This window comes from Drosophila bipectinata, chromosome 2L (assembly GCF_030179905.1).
Source record: "Drosophila bipectinata strain 14024-0381.07 chromosome 2L, DbipHiC1v2, whole genome shotgun sequence".
Classification (NCBI taxonomy): Eukaryota; Metazoa; Arthropoda; class Insecta; order Diptera; family Drosophilidae; genus Drosophila; species Drosophila bipectinata.
The window spans coordinates 18,211,846-18,229,113 of NC_091736.1; the positions used below are offsets into that span (position 1 = coordinate 18,211,846).

At 43.9% G+C, this 17,268-nt stretch overlaps 2 protein-coding genes across 3 annotated transcripts; one reads left to right on the plus strand and one right to left on the minus strand.

Annotated features, from left to right (window-relative positions):
* The first annotated feature begins 1,635 nt into the window (after nt 1-1,635).
* LOC108132343 (golgin subfamily A member 6-like protein 26) lies at nt 1,636-3,077 on the plus strand. Of its 2 annotated transcripts, none has more exons than XM_017251729.3 (4): nt 1,636-2,042; nt 2,104-2,304; nt 2,364-2,653; nt 2,710-3,077. In XM_017251729.3, exons 1-4 carry the CDS (start codon nt 1,821-1,823, stop codon nt 3,005-3,007), a joined length of 1,011 nt encoding a protein of 336 aa, XP_017107218.2. In that variant the 5' UTR covers nt 1,636-1,820; the 3' UTR covers nt 3,008-3,077. The 2 variants fall into 2 exon arrangements, with proteins under 2 accessions (XP_017107218.2, XP_017107217.2); XM_017251728.3 differs by having other exon boundaries at nt 1,637-2,042; nt 2,095-2,304.
* Nucleotides 3,078-4,753: 1,676 nt separating this feature from the next.
* Nucleotides 4,754-16,609, minus strand: BicD (protein bicaudal D). The gene is made up of 8 exons (XM_017251758.3): nt 15,480-16,609; nt 7,980-8,345; nt 7,779-7,916; nt 6,876-7,717; nt 6,601-6,818; nt 6,291-6,545; nt 6,061-6,235; nt 4,754-5,728 (listed from the first exon to the last, which is right to left on the minus strand). The coding sequence occupies exons 1-8, from the start codon at nt 15,702-15,704 to the stop codon at nt 5,611-5,613; spliced, it is 2,337 nt and encodes a 778-aa protein (XP_017107247.1). The 5' UTR covers nt 15,705-16,609; the 3' UTR covers nt 4,754-5,610.
* Nucleotides 16,610-17,268: the final 659 nt, after the last annotated feature.

Genomic DNA, 17,268 nt, shown 5'->3' on the forward strand with positions numbered 1-17,268 from the left:
GTGTGTGACTTGGGGCCCATCCGACTGCCAGACCCCCCCATTGGCAGAATGGGAGGCTTGAATCAGCGTACGATTCCTGGAAAAAGGATATTATCCTGCGCCGGCATTTGTTTTGGCATTTATGTCCTACAGCAGAGGGTCCCGGGTCCATGACTCACTGTTCCCTGTTCTGCATTCTGGAGCAACTTTCACTTTCTGGCCGGTCGACCTCTGACATTCAAGATTCCATTTTCGTCAGAATGTGGAATGTTCTGATTCATAATGGCCTTTTAAACACTGAATTTAATAGAATATTGTACACTATAATTATTCACACCTAATTAAAAAAAAGTTAGAGATAAGTACGTTTCATTTGAAAAAAGAGCTTCTTCCAAGAATTTTGATAATAGATGAGGTCAAAACCCATTTGAATTATGAGTCGAAATTCCCGAAATTTTGTCAGAAAGATTAGAAATATTTATACTAAGAACAATTAAAAACAAAGAAAAAATAGCACGTGCGCCCTGTATTCACATGAGCTAATCCCAAATAAATAGAAATTATGTCAAATGTTTGTATTGAAATTCCACAACAATTTCAAGAGGAAAGTGGTAGGGGAATTGGGGCCCTTACCCAACTCGCAATGCCTTGATGGCACGAACGAAAAACACCACAAAACACACTCAGTTAATGGAGTCCAGACATCGATCAAACAATGGCGGAGAAGTCCTCACTCCCCCCGAAAAGCCACTAACCAATTGCAGAGGGTTTTTCATGAAAATCACGCGATATTTATCCAGTCCCAGAAAGGTAATTCTTCATGGAGATGGGTAGTCCCCCCCTTATAAGCCGACACGTGCTAAGGGAGTCACTCTGCATTATATACACATGTACCCCGGGTATTATACTACGACATTATTGATTTTTCCGGTTGTCGGGGTCTCGCCTTGGCGATTTAAACTCTATGAACTTCCTGTGACACGTGTCCTTGACAGCGGGAGGGCAACTAACCCTACAATGTTGGAGCTAACCGTTCAATGTGAAGGGTATTGCGGATTTCCAGGGGCGGGGGTCTAAACAAGAGAGCTTGTTTACGAAATACAACCTTAGTAATTTCAATAAAATATAGTTAGTCTTCAATAAAATATAAATCTTTCAAATAGTTTTAAAAATATTAACCTTTAAAAAATTTTGATACCACCGCCTCTGCTTTAGGGTCCTTGGTAAAGTAAAGCAGAAGTCCTTCCTACCATTGAACTTTGGATGAGTCAATAGAAATTAATAATTGCCTTTAAAGGGTTCCGAGAATTATTAGTAATAGTTTTCCAAGAAAGTAAAAGGACAATTGATCCTATGATAGTAAAATAATGAAATTTCTGGAAACTATTATTCTAAAAATGTCAAAATAAAATGAAATAATAAAAATCCCTTTGATATTTATTATATGTACCTTTGTGAGGTCCTTAAATTCCTTTAGAGCACTTCTTTGGAGGGTATTACCCACGTGAAAATCCTTGAGACCTCGTCGCTCTGGTTGATTCGGAAAGGTGTGCGTGCAATTCGCCCGTTAACCCCCGATGACCTTGGCCGATTCCGGCTATTTCTTGCGAAATAATCAATGTGCAAGATTTATTCGCAGTAGGCTGGGAAAACTTCATACTCACTTCATGAAACCCTACCAAATGCCAGTCCTTTTCCCCAACTCGTTTACAAATTTAGTAAGGAATGTATATTTTTTGAAACTTTTCTAACACGCTTCGAGAAAACCCGAACACCTCCCTAAAATTATAGTTTAGTTGTCTTATTACGAAATTGGCGGATCAGCAGGATCTGATTTGAGGATGGACGGAGACAAGAATGCGGTGATCGAGTGCCAATGCGACAGCAACCCGGAGATGCACTTGAAGGGGATGCTGCCCAAGCCAGAGCTCTGGACCTCGGATGTCCAGCGCAAGACAGTGTCCAGCATGAAGGTCTTCACCACCATAATGCTGCACGCCTGGCGGCAGAGGCGCGAGGAGGTGCGTCACTTGCAGCAAGTGGTCCAGAACCTGCACACACGAGTGAGTTGACATCCTGTTCTCCAAATCATGTTTGTAATCTCTAAACTCATAGTCCATGAAGACTAGGAATAAATTGCACGTTTGCGACACACTGATACGAGTAGAGCAGAAGCGAAATAGTGAACTACAACTTCAACTGAAACAATCTACCATGGACATGAACCAGGTCCGCACATCCTGTGAAACGCTCTCCACGACAGTCAGCGGCCTCACCGCTGACAGGATGCAACTCCAGATGAACCTGCAACGGCGCGAGAAGGAAGTAAGTTGGGAGAGTCTTTGGGATGGGACTACTGTTTTCTAATCATTACTTGTTGGTAGTACTCGGAGCTGGAGGAGATTTCCAACCAGACGAAGAGGGAGCTCTTTGGCTCCCTAGCGGGGCAACGCACCCTGCAACAGGAGCTGTGCGAGCTGCAGCGTGTCGCCCAAAAGCTCCAAGACGAGAACGAGCAGCTGATCAGAGAGGTGGTCACTATGGAGGGTAAGGAGACCAAGACCAAGCAGGAGCAGGAGTGGTATCAGCGGGAGGTGTCCCGCAAGGACGAACTTATTCGGACCATGAATGGGGAGATTGCTTCATTAGTAGAGAAAGTGCGAAAGTTGGAAGAGTAAGAAGCTGTTCAGGCCAATCCACAAGTAATATAATATTCTCCCCAATCCCTAGCCAAAATCGTGAACTGGAAAAGGTGCGCGAGGGAAAGGAGAAGATGGATGCTGTGGTCGCGGAACTCAGTGAGAAGATCAAATCGCTCGAAACCACCATCCCGCCGACCTCCAGCTCCAGCTTTTTTAGTATTCGGGGATCGGCGGCCCCCATCTTTAGTCAGGTGGGTCAGACCCAAAATGCGATGTGTCCCGAAAGGAATGAGATTTGGATGAGGCTCCGCATCTCGGCGGCCAGGGTGTTCTATCTCTTCTGGCGTACCCTGCTGCCTGTAAACCCTATTTCGTACCCCTTTTAGAAATAACATAGTTTTAGTTATGTAGAAAATATAAAATATACCATTTTGAATCGTCTATTAAAAGGATAAATTAAGAAAGAAATTTGATTTAAAAAATTCTAAATTAAGAAAGTCAATTAAAGCTAAAATTTTCTAAAAATGTAAATATCTTTTATTTTAATGTATTTTGAACTTAAAGGATTACAATAAATGAAATTTAAATTAGTTAAATTCTATTAATCTAATAAGTTTAACGAAAATTAAAAGGAAGCTTGCCTTGTAGCAGTCAGCAATTGTCATACACCGGGCAACACTGGCAGTCTCTAGTTGATGCACCACTACGTATACGTAATTTTTCATAATTTGGCGCCCTTGTTCATAAATTAATGGTAGAACATAAAAACCTTCATATTTTTCAATACTTTAATTAAATATTAACCAAAATTAATTGTTTTAACCAAACCACCATATTTGTGGTTTCCTTCATCAGTTTTGAAGCTCCTCCCGTAAGAAAACTCACACGTATTTTCTAATTTTTCTTTATTTTCACATATTTTGCAATAAGTATTTTGTATAATTTATGTTATGGGTTATCCCTTGCACACTCTGTTGCATTTCTCATATGTCCACAGTTAGCTGGTGAAAAGTATTTCCACTTAGCCGGCAATTATCGTAAAACTTACATTAAATATCGTTCAAATCTTAAATTGCTTTTACACTTACAATCTGCACTCTTATCATTTGTATCTGCATTATCGATCTGTGAAATAGAAAACTATTTTCCGTTTGTTCGGTTGCTCTCGGTTTAATCTGCTCTATCTGTCTACCTGTCATGGTCTCTAATTTAAATATCCTCCGGTCGAGTATTTTATATTATTTATGTAGTTATGCATATTGGCTATCAATATTTGGCTTGTTGGGCGTACGATCGATCGATGTATGAGTTGAATTTCTTGCTCGGACTGTTTGCTTGGACACGAAACTTAAAGTGAGTCGAGTTTCATATGCTTTTCGTTATTGGTTCAAGTTCAAGTGAGTTGAGTAAATAGACTTTGTTTTCTTCGCTCGCAAAAAGGGACGGTAAAATTACAATAAAATCATTTTGAAATATGTATGCATCTTGTTTTGTTCGCTTGTTACTCGTTCGGTATTACCTCCTACTAACGTTCATATGTATATAAATATATATTTACAATTGGTTAGAGTTGTTCATATTCTTGTGGCATATTTCATAAATAATTTCTATAGGCAACTCCCCAGTGAGTTTCCTCCTGTTGTGAACCCATCATCATCATGGACGTTGTGTCTCAGTGTGAATGTTGTGTATGTATCTGTGTTTATTAAATATAAATTCAATTTAATGGCTCGGTAATTTACACAATACACGATCTTGTATATATAAATTGTATGTAGTTTATCGATCTCTTCCGATTGACAACAGAAATCATCAGTAACCCAGAAAAAAAGCAACAAAGGTAGGAGTGGTTTCCTGGAGGGGACTTGAATAGACACTACTACGGAAAGTGCTCTGGCTGCTGACTCTACTTTCGTGATCAATTAGCTACGATAATATCTATTTAACTTTAACGCTTTCTTGTTATTTGTAAGATAGTTAAGCTGCTTGGTAATCACCATAGTTTAATTACTTTTCGTTTAAAGAATACATTGTGTTTAAGGCTGCTTAATATTCCGCTGTAAAAATATTCTCTACATTTTCTACAGCAACAGTTTAATGCAAAAATAAATAAAATACAAATCCGCATTCAATCGCTTGATATTCTTGTGTTGCAATTTATTAATTGAATTAAATAATAATGCACAAATCATAAGTTAATATCGGCAATTATTGCTAATTAAACCAACAAAAAAAAACTAAGTTTTTTCTCCATTGCAAATCATAATTATTTCGCTACATTTTCATCATTTTCTTCATCTGCGGCGATGGGTCGCCCATAAATACAAAAATCATCTTCAGTTAGAATCGTCTTAGAGACGTAGCCACTTGCTACTCATAGACCTGATACAATGGCTGCAGACCACTGTATTTGAATCCCGATTGACAGCGACGGGCCGGTCATAATACATATAATTTGGTTTCCAATATCAATATCGTTTGTTCAACATCAACTTAATAATCATTTTAGCTTGTCGATTTAGTCGCTTGCGCACAGCGTTGATAACAAAATCAAATAGTCAACGCGAAAGTTAACAAAACCGAAATCGAATCAAACCAAGGAGTCATCGAATACATCATTTACGTAGTTTTCATTTTAAGAAATACAATTCTTTACGTTATCGTTTCAATCTTTTTGCTTAATATTTTCCTTCTTCTTTCTTTGTTTAATTAAATTAATTGGACGTTTAAGTAACTAACCGTTAATAATCGCTCGTTGCCTTCCTGTCTAACGCAACACTTTCGTCTAACTAAACTCTCAATAAATACAAATACAATACAAACAAATACAGTATAGATAGTAGTTGGATAAAGTTGAATAGTTATAGCTTCGTTCGGGGATGTCTGGCATGGATGTCGCTCATCGCTCTCCACTAGAACTCCAACGACCTTACAACTTAAGCAAAGTATAAACCAAAGCCAAAAGCTTACGCTGCACGCTGATCTTATGTTAGAAGGGATTGGCGTTGCTGCTGGCTGGATTCCTGCTCGAGGGTCGCGTGCTGAACGAGGACCTACCGCTGGTTCCCCGCTGGGCGGGCAGAGGGCGGCGAGCGTGGCGCATTTCGCTGCAGAAAGGGAAGAAGCTAGTTAGTAAGGGTGTCTATTTTAAATCAAAATTATTAAAGTATCAAAACTAAAATTTATTTAATCGATCCAACAGTAAACAGCGGTAGGGTTAGGCGGATTCCAGCAGCAAGTTATCAGGCGGGCGGGCATGCAACACGTTTTCTGCCTCATGCAGATGCTTACCGATTGCTGGATTGTCTCATGGGATTCAGGGACTAGACATGGGGATGAGTAACTCTATTTATGAAAGGGATGTGTGGGTGGTGGGGTATAATTTTTTGTTGGGGAAAGTGGAGTTGCAGCTGACTGTTAACGACCCAAGTGCACCCACCGATCCATTTCCATCTCCTCGAGACGCTGGGTGAGAGCCAGCTTCTGCTGGACAGCCAAGCGCAGCAGCTGGTTGAGAGTCTTCTTCTCCTCCTCGGCTGCCTCCAACTGGCGGTTGAGATCATCCACCTGGGTCACATACTCCTCACAGCGAGCGACAAACATGGCACGCAGGCCTTGAAAAATAATTTGAATTAGTACCGATTTTTGAAGAAGATTCTAGGGATTTACTTGAGAATGTGGCTGCATCTTCCTTCAGGCTGCGCAGCTCATTACGCAGCTTCGACATGGTGTCGTTGACGTAGATCTTCTCGTTCTCGTACTTGGACTTGAGATTGGTGAGGGCCACCTCGGCGGTTTGCTTGTTTGACTTGAGCACGTTGCGCAGGGTTCCGATTTGCTCGCGCTTCACGGACAGCAGACTCTTCAGCTTGACTATCTGCTCCTGGAGCTCCTCCATCTCCTCGGTGTTGACCTTCTCCAGAGCTAAGAACAGAAGCAGTTAGGTAGTGGACCTTAGGGTTTAGTGCATCCGACTTACCATCCCCGCCCTCGGAGCGCACTTTGTGCTTGTTGAGGTCGATGGTGTGCTCTACGGCGGTCTTCAAATGCTTGATCTGATCGCTGACAGTGTCCACGTGCTTCTTGATCTCCACGGAATCCGCCAGGCCCTGAAGGTCCTGAATGATCTGTGGCTTGGCGGTAAACACATCCGACTTGAACTGCGATTGGATGGCAGTCAGGGAGTCGTTCTCGAAACTGAAAAGTAGCATCACATACAATATGCCCATCCAATAATATGGTTCTCCGACTTACCTCATGTCGTCGCTCTTGTGATCCAAGAGAACGCGCGTGGGCGTCTCTCCGTTCACCATGCAGACAAGGTGATACAACTGGGCCAGGTCGTCGCTGAGAGCCACCAATGTGCTGCGGGCTGATCCCAAGCTTTGGCCGGCGTTCTGGGAGATGTGGGTCAGAGTCTCGACGTCACTCTGCAGGTCCAGCGACTTCTGCTCCGTGGACAGGAGCTTGTTCTTCAGGTTGGTCACCTCGTTGCGCAGGGTGGTGGTGGCGTCCGTGTAGTTGAGACCCTTCTGCAGCTCAGCAATGTCAGTCTTAAGGCCGTCGATCTCCTTGGCGGAGAGTGTGAACCAGTTGGCGTACTGCGAGATGACACCACGCAGCTGCTGCTCCAGCTCCTCCCTCTTTTGGTCCTCCTTGCCCTGCTCCTTGACGTCGATCTGCTTCTTCAGCTGCACCAGAGCGTCGACATGGGCGGCCAAAAGGGCCAGGCGGGACATGAAGTTCTGCAACTCATTTTGTGACTTGTCCAGACTAGACTGGGCGTCGCGAAGGTTCGTCTTCAGCTGGGTCTTCTCGCTCTCCATGCTCTCCAGCTGCTTCTCCAACTTCTTCAGCTCGTTGAGGTGAATCTCCGAGAAGAGATTGGTGCCGTCGGGTGACTTTAGTTCGGTGGTCAAGTCTGCTTCCAGCCGCTTCAGTGCCAGATTATCTTCCTCGCCGTCCGAGTTGTTGCTGGCGTTGTCCTCCATGTTGCTGCGAATGCTGTAGGCCAGGTTGCTGATGTGGTACATGGACTCTCGGTTGAGGTGGCCGTCAAGTTCCTTCTTCAGAGCATATTTTGCTTCACGTTCGCCCTGGAAAACAAACCATTAAGTTAGGGTTTGAAATTGGAGGTGGTCTATGAGGATATCTCACCTGCAGGGCTTCTAGAGCCTCCTCCATCTGCTTCTCGGCAATCTTCTTCAGATTCGCCAGCTCATCGACCTGTTGATTTAGCAGCTCAACCTCCTCGGTGAGACGACGGATCTCGTGTTTGGCACCTTCAAATTCAACCTGGAGGACAGCACAAATGGTGTTATTAGGAACTACTCCTGGGACATGGAATCAGTGACCCACCTGTGAGCTGCGCAGGTTGGAAACCTGCTTCTGCAGCGATATGTTCTCCTCCTCCAGCTCGGAGTACTCACTAAGCATCCGAGTCTCGCGGAACTTGAGGTCCTTCAGCTCGGACTTCAAGCGCACCCGCTCCGCCTCACTGTCGCTCTTGTCCCGGCCAAAGTCCGAGTTCTCCTGCAGCATCCTGTCGCGTTCGTTGCGCACCCTCTCCAGCTCGTGGCGCAGCTGCTTGATCTCGTTCTCCAGGTCGAATATCTGCATGTTGAGGGACGTCTCCCGGGCAGCCGACTCGTTGAGTAAAGCATCCTCCTGCTCGATGCCGGTCTTGTTGGTCACCTTCTGTGAGGTCTGGAACTTGGTCAGTGCCTGGAACAGGAGGAACAGAAACGGAGGGCGTTACAAAGTGAACGAAAAGCAAAGTAATCATAAAAGTTTTCCGACTGCCCCCCAGAATGTCTGCGATTTTATTGCAGTTATTTGCATGTCCCACAAGGGAGGAGCTGGGCCGAGGGCGTTGGTCACTGGGGAGCTGCCCCCCTCCATACCTTGCTGTCGGTTTTTATTAAATTCCTTATCAGAGCTGCTCTGGGAAAGGGTATGGAGAGGTAGTCCTCTTATGGTCTATATCTCCGTCTTGTATTAAAAACCTGTCACTAAAGGGCATATTAAGCCAGCCATGATTAAAAATTACTACCGAGTTCTCTGTAATTATTTATTCCCACTGCAGAGGGGCAGATGCACTCGCTGGAGGAGATTCCATGCTCGCTGACCGGCATTTATTGGATTTTGTTAATTGCGGCTGGCTTTCCGCCAGTGGCCAGTGTTGGCAAGCGCATTAAAGACGCCCGAGAGCACATAAAGGTTAACTGTGGCCAGAGACACACCCAGCTCCATAGCCAGCGCCAGCTCCAAAGGTAAACACGAATGCAGAATGTTTATGGGGGTCCTGGCCAAGCCCTTAACTGGGCGCTGGAGACCATGTCCACCAGCGGGTTAAGGTGTGTGTGAGGAACCCACTGGCGGCTTTAATTGAAATCTCAACCCCTAACAGTCGCCCGCACCCGCTTGTCTGGCATATTTTGAATGGGGGGCCATTTGGAGTACGTGCTTCACAACTTCCACCGCAACATCATCATCGTCCGAGTCGTCATAAAAACTGGGCCTGGACCTCAAGTGGAAGACCACGATTCAAGGATTTCGGAGAAACTACACCAAGTCCTGGGAAAACTTTCTTTTGATACGACTTCCTCCTAAATGCCGGGTAATTAGCAAGTCTCAGTTTCCATGCCACATCCTCAAGTGCTTCTATGGGCACTCTTTTCAATCCTAGCTCTGCTGGTCCTATAATTATTGTTGGCGGGGCTTGTTGTTTTTGCAATCTCGATTTGACAATCGCCCCCACCCAAGCCCCTCCGCCCCCCTGGCCAAGTGCATTTCGTTAATTAGTGTAATCCGAGAAAGAGGCAGAGAAGAGGGGCCTGGGTCTGGGCCTGGGCGAGTGGGTGTGCCGAGAGAGAGAAAGCAAACAAAGGCCGACCAAGACCAAGGCGACCAAGGTCCAAAGTCTCGGATGGAATTTCAGCTGCCTAAAGCTGTCACACATTCTTGCAACTGAATTGCAAGGCGCCTCTTAAATGAGACAAAAGGGTTGTGGCAGTGGCAGGGCAGAGACAGGGACGCGGGCTAGGAATTTGTGGATGTGGAAGACCAAGTGCGAGATAATCATCAGACAAAAGTTGTGCCACGAGAGAGACCCATTAAAGCATTCCCAGGGCATGAAACTTTTATAGAGGTATTCCCCCATGGAAATAATTCTCTCAGTGTAATTAGAACAAAGCGACTATTTCAATCAATATTCACATCTTTCAGATAAGAATTTAATGACACAACACTTCTCTAAAGATAAGAAACTGAACTAAACTAGCACCGTATTACGAAACAACCTAAATAATTTTCCACAGTGTACCGGATGGCGCCCTGTAGGGCAACAGGCCGCAAACAAATGACGGCATAAACTTTATGCAAATTAGAAAAGATTTTTAATTAACTCGAGCAAATATTAACACAGTTCAGAGGGCCAGACACACCACCACCACCACCCCCACTTGGGCCTGCACTTGGTATCTGCTGGATTGCTTCACAGTTCTGCTCTGTTTGGGATTGGAATGCGAGCCAGACTAGTTGGTGGGTGTAGGTGTAGTGTTTAATCCCATTTAGTTTCCTCCCGGTGTAGGGGAATCATACGACTATTTAGGGAATCCCTGGACCAGCAGCAATATAGCAGCTGCTCGCAATAGTCAGACCCGCCGGATGACTGCAATGACTGCAATGAAGCTCCTCCTGGCCGGAGCCCACTAAAAATAGACCAGATTGCCCACATTATGACGGCGATGAGCAGAATTTCGGAACGGAGCGGAGCGGAGCAGGGTGTGTGTGTGTGTCGGAGCACTTAGGTGGCAAAGCAACCACAACACCAAAAACAACAAACACGGGCCATAACGGAGACTATAACAATTTCCTCCTGGTCAGAGTGGGTGGTTGCGGTGGTGGCCAGGAGGGTGGCTCAGTGGGTGGTGAGGGATGGCCTACTCCCCAACTACCCGCTGCTGATAAAGTATGCCATGAATGACTGAACAGATTGTGCAGGGCGACGCCACGCCCTGTTCGTTAACGGATGACGTCGCTGCCCGGCAGCTCCACTGTCCTGGAACGCATGAAATTTGAATGTGGAGAGCAGGCTGAGAGTGCAGCTAACATGGAGAAAAATATAAACAATAAAGATTAATACCCGGTACTCGTAGAATATCAGTGGGAGGGAGAAGGTATCATCTATGACCTCATAAAGTATATTCTTTCGAGTGTTTACTTCCCCTTAAGTAAAGATATTCTAGTATTATCCAAATTTTAATAAATTTTTAATTTTTGGAAAACAAATATCATCAAAATCGGATGATTTTTAAAGAAGTTATGGATGTCTTTCCTATGCTTTCCTACTGGCTTTCTTTAAAATCCCCAAAAGTAGGCAACTAAATATTACTTCATGTAATAAAGAGAAATAAATTAAGATTTTTTAAGAGAAAGAACATGGAGGAAAAAGAAGAGTAATAGTACCAGGTATTTCTACAGATATTCCAATGTTATTCGAATCTGTATAATTCTTTAAATTTAGAAAACAAAAATAAGCAAATCCCCAAAAGTAGGCAATAAAAAATTACTTCAATTAAGAAAGAGAAATAAAACTTGTTTATGATAGAAATTAAGCTTTTTTAAGGGAGAGAGCAATAAGTGAAAGAGAAGCGTACTATGCAAGTACTGGGTATCTCTACAATATCTCTACATTTCTGGCAACACTTTCTACTCTTTCCTTAAAATCCCCAAAAGTAGGCAACAAAATGTGACTTCAGAAATTAGCCCTTTTTAAGAGAAAAAACATGGAGTAAAAGAGAAGAGTACTATGTTAGTACCGGGTACCGGTCTACAATCCTGGCTACACTTTCTACTAGCTTTCTTTAAAATCCCCAAAAGAAGGCAAATGTGACTTCAGAAATGAAGCAATTTTTAAGAGAAAGAAAATTGAGTAAAAGAGAAGAGTACTATGATAGTACTGGGTATTCTATACTCATTCTTTCTTTATTTGCGTTGAAGGTTGGATGAAAATAAAGCTTTTTTAAGAGAAAGAACATGGAGTTGAAGAGAGAAGAGTACTAGTACCGGGTATCTCTACACTCATTCTTTCCGAATTTACGATTCTTTGTGCAATTTTTCCGAGTGTACTTTAGGTGTAGGCTGTGCACAGTTCTCTCTACCCACACCCACACACACCATATCCAAGCCGGCCAGGCAGAGGGAATGGAAAATGGGAAGTGGAAAATGGAAAACGGAGAGTGGAGAGTGGAGAACGAAGAGACGCATTTGCGGTCGTCATGTCAATGCACGGGCTTGACACTCTCGCTCTGTGAATTCGAAATGTCGCCAAAAGCGACAAAAGAAACTAAAACTGCAGGCGGAAAATGCGAAAATGTGCTTCCCGCTCTTAGAGTGGGTGTGTGTGTGTGTCTTGGTCCTGACGTTGCGGAAATTTTTTAGCATGGAAGCTGACACAAAAGGACTCAAATTACGCTCTTAACGGAATGGGAATGGGAATCCATGAAATGCGGCAGGAGCGGGTCGGTGGGGGGGATACTAAAAGGATGCCACGGGTAATCCTATTATACTTAACCGCACCCGTGAGTGTCCTAACAAAGGATGTCCATGATCACATGTGCGTAGTAGTTGCTTTAAAGTGCTTTCTATCCAAAAAATCCACATCCGTGTTTATATTTTTAAGAGGAAATAATAACCATTGCATAATGCAGTCTGCATATCCTAGGAAAGTATCTCGAGGACATTTAACAGCCAATATTCCTCGCCACATTCCATTCCATGATGATGGCTTTGGCCAAGTTCCAACCCGGAGCCAATTGGCCTCTGCAGCTGGGGGTCCTTCAGAAAAAAAGGTCCTGGCCGGGGCAGGCCCAAAGTTTGCGCAAATAAATTGCATCGTCATTATGCAGGACAATCGCAGGAGCAAAGTTCGCAGCTGGAGAACTGCAATTGTCACAACAGTCTCTACCCTCGTCCTCATCCTGGTTCTGGTTCTGGTCCTCATTCTCGCCCAGATTTTTGCTCATCATTGTGGCAAGTCTGTGTACTTAACATTTTCATTGCTTGCAATTCATTGCAACGGCCTCTGGGGGCAGAGTGGGTGGCAAATGGGAGGGGGAGCTTCAGTTGGCGGGAAATACAACACTTTTTCCTGCTCATTTCCTTTCTGGGGGGCCAGACAAACAGCCATGGCCCTGCCAGAGGAGAGACGGAAACATGTTTTGTCAGTGCTCAGTGCGCCGCATTTAACCCTTGCCAGCCCCAGTCCCAACCCCTGCCAGCTTAACCCACCCACTCCTGCCCATTGTGGCTGTTGCAGTTGTTCCTGTCTGCCAGTTTGATTGCCGGAGAATTGCAATTTGCGCCAAAAGAACAGAGCATCAGTGTCAAATCATTATAATTTTTTTGTTGCCTGGATTTGGTTTTCATCCTCCTCCTGGCTCCTGCTCTTGGCTGGGATTTGGCTGCCTGAACAGGGCCATAAATTGGAACCAAGTGTTGGTGGGATTAGTAGATATCCCATCTAGTAGTGATATTGATGGCATTAGAAGGGATTATCTTTTGGATCCAATTAGGTTACCCTGCACTCTTCGACCTTTTCTGGTTTAAGTTTTCTGATAAATTATAGAAAACTTCTCTATCGCAAACGTCAAATACCTCCATTAATTATTAAATTTTTGTGAAAAGTTTTCAGTTTTCGGTTCTGAAAGTAGCATAGTGCCACCCACAGTGTCCTTGGTGGCCCGCGATGCGAGCCATAAAATATGGCCATCACACACTCACATGGTAGGGATACAACAGGACATACAGGACATGGCTTATGTGGTGGTACAACGGGCACTGCGTCGTCCATCGTTCGGTTTATGGCCCTTGTTTCGGGGCCTTTAATTGCCGCAGTTACAATTGTGTTTTCCTACCACATGCCACACGCCCCCCGCCCCCCTTTGGTAACTGAATAAATTGCCGAATGCGGCTGACAGTTCTCTGGTCTAGAAAACTGGCTAAATATTTGTTTTGTGGTCCCCTGGCTCCCTGGAGTAGTTTTAATTAGTTGGTTTGAGAATTTCCAAATGAAAATTAATATATGCTTTTCCTGCAACAATTTTCCATTATAATTTATATCAAGTTCATTGGATCGGAAAAATGTCAAAGCCTTTGGGGCTCTTGGAAAAATATTCGATTAATTTTAGTAAGCTAATTTAAGGCCATAGCCCGGAGTGGGAAGCACTTGGCTCTTCACTCCTGGTGTGTCACTGGCTGGGAGTCGCCCACGGCTGATGTCTTGATTACAAGTGGAAGTATGTCCCCATCCCCCACTTGGATGCCTCAGACCGCCCACTTGCTCCAGAAATGCCCGCAGTGACGTTGTCGCCGACATTGCGAAATTTTTTTTTTAATTTTAAGCTTCCATTAAAATGCTGTGTGGGCTGGAATAGGGGGCTGGAAGGGTGGCTCTGTTCTCGTAAAAGTTCAGTTGAGTTCAAATCCAACAAGCTGGAAACTATCAAGCTGGGCGGTGGGGGGACTCGCACAAGTACTCCCCACCTGTCGGACAATTAATTGGCATGCTTTTTGTCCTCAACGCATAGAAATGCATGAAATATATGTATGTATGTATTGTAAAAGGTGTTTTTCCATCAGTTTGTAACTGTATGCAGGTGCAGGTGTGAATGCCCTTTGAACTTTGCATATTATGAAATGTTTAACTAGAGGCATTATGCCATACTACACAGACACCTGTCGTTGAAATCGATTGTACTTGGATGTGTATCTCTTGTTTCCAAGATACTTTCTTTTTTTTTCCTCCAACTTTGTAGCTTCAATTAGCAACTAAAAATAGGAAGAAAAAAAAAAAAACAGAACCAGAAATGATAATAGAAGGCAGGCAGAATGATTATTGTTCGTTTCCCCCTCGAACGGAAAAAAAAGGACAAAGTTTTTCCCCTTTTCCACAGCCGGTGGAAATTCCAACGGAAATGCCAAGCGATGGCAACGACTAATTGGTGGAGGTAAGAGGGGGGGAGGAGGCGGCCTAGGCATGTGGCGCTAAAGGTAGGTGCAAAGTGAAATGGCAAAAATAGATTGGCCATGGCCGGGCAGGGCTCTTAAGCTGGAATAATGCTTACCCAAGCCAGGCTGTCCAATTGAGCGAGATCGGTTTGGGGCGAAAAGAAGAGCGCCGCGGAAAGAGAGAACAAGGAAATAGGGCGGCTCTAAGAGAGAGAGAGAGGAGTGTTCACTGAGGCAAGCTTAGAGTACCGCTAGGAACGATTACCAAGGAGATACAGTAAACATAAACTATAATGGAAAACAAACAAAATTAAAATATTTATAGTTGAATTTTTAAATGTTTACAATAAAATTAATAACTTAAAAATGACTATTTATTTTTTTTTTATTTTACTTTATGAAGCTCTACTGTATTTACACACAGCACGTGACCATATGGCCAGCTTTAGTTCCACGATCAGCGAGTTGATCGCAATTATTTCTGCTAGACCAGACCCCAGACGCCAGACTGCTAGACCGAAGAGAGAGCCCGCCGGAGAACCGGAGAAGCATAGAGAATCGAGGAGGCTTCAACTGACCAACAGGTGAGCGAGTTAATTTGCCAGCAAGACAAATTGGTGGCGATTGTGGAAAGGTTTTCTTTGTCTGTATTCCATACAGGTGAGTGAGTGAGTGAGTGAGTGTGTTGGTGTGCAGATAAGCGCGACTGCTTAGAAACAGATCAGCGAGCACAGTGAGGCCCAATTGGACATGGATTTGGATAAATTCCAATCAGAAAGTCACATAACAGGTAATAAAGTGAGTCAGATTTCCAGGTTGGAAAGTGCCCACACTTATCAGTCTTACCTCCTGGGTTATGTCCAGTTCGTGGCGTGTGTTGTCATAGAGCGTCTCCAGCTCCTCGCACCTGTGCTGCAGCGCAGACTTCTCCTCGAGCAGCGACAGACCATATTGGGCCGACTGGGCGCTGGCGGACGAGACTTGGTCCAATTCCCGCGTCAGTCGCTCCACCTCCATGCGCAGATCCTGCAGCGTCTGGGAGCCATTTTCCTCGGCGTTGGGGCTGGACATGATGGATCACCTCGCCTCGCGGATGAGGCAGTGCGGGGGGGGGAGGAGGATGGACGGTTCAGCCGCCGTGGGGGCGTGGCAGGTGCTGTTTATAGATGCTTATTGCTGTCTTCCTGGGCGGAATCGTGGTATCTTGCAAGGTTTTTTTTTCGTTTTTTTTTTTGGAGGGAAATCGATAAAGGTGTTTCCTTTTTTTGTGTTTTTGTTTATGCCGGACGAGTTCTTCTTATTTTGGGGGGAGGGGAGCCACCGCACTGACACACACACACATGACAACTCCGCTCCGCGATGGTGTGCGCTGGTGTGCGTTGCGTTTCACCTTTTCTCTTTTTTTCGTTTTTTAGTTTTTTGTGCGAAACGGAATTGTGTGGTGTTCTTCGAAAGAAAAGCAACGAACAAGTGTGTGGCACTTAATGGCCAATTATCCGTTATCCGTGAGCTTTTACTAGCAAATTATTCTGCACAGCTAATAAATAATTGGTATGTATGTAAATTCCAGCAGTGGTGCACTCCAGCTCCAGCACTCGTTCCTACACACACTCCTACACACCCGCACACACTCACGCAAGCACAGCGGCGCTTAAAACAGTTGGCAGCTAAAAATCGGCAGCAGCAGCGCAGGAAGTGGTTTCAATTGACTCGAAAGCAGAGAAACACCGTCCAAATGACATCACACAAATTCCACTTTCGATTGGGGAGTGCGAGTTGTGCCCATTTTCAGTGCGTTTCTACTGCTTGATATACGTATTTTCGTTGCACAATTGCGGCGTAGACGGAAAAGTGTGGCTTTAATCGGTTTTTGACGGGCAGGCGGATTTTTCAAGCAAGTGCAAAAACAAAAATTTTATCCGCAATCACGTCCGATTCGCTTTATTTTTGTGACGGTACAGGTACATCTTAGAGGTGGAGAAACTGCGATGTCATCGATGCTTTCAAAACATCGGTTACATCGATGTAAACGGGGATTTATCGATGTTCTTTCACCTCTAGTACATGCTAGTGGTGGTAAAGTGAGTAAAAAACTAAGATTACTAAAATATATCAAAATAAAATTTATTTAATTAATTAAATCAATAATCCGGGCCGTAATCATTATGAGGTTTATTTTAAAATCACAAAATAATCATTATTCTCTGAGCGAAAAAAAAACCAGAAATAATCATTATTTTAAGATCGCAAAACAAGAATCACAAAATAATCATGTCTGATAGAAAAAAAATCAGAAAGTAACCATTGTTCTCTGATCCAAAAATAAAAATCATGAATAATCATTATTTTTGATTAGTATTTTTTTTCGCTCAAAAATGTCACTCAATGCATGATTTCGCGATATATATTAGTTGTTTTGATATTTGACTACATATCTCATTAGACAACATATACAGGTACCATGATTTCTTCACTTAGTCTTCCGTACATTCCCCATTTTTTAAAGGAGTCGGACGAAAAAATAGAGAAAGAATATTAAAATATGTTTGTGTTAGGCTTTTAAATCAGAATTAGACTTCAGCACCCCTTTATTTAATAAATAGGCTTATGTTTCTGCTTTACGTTGCCATAGTCT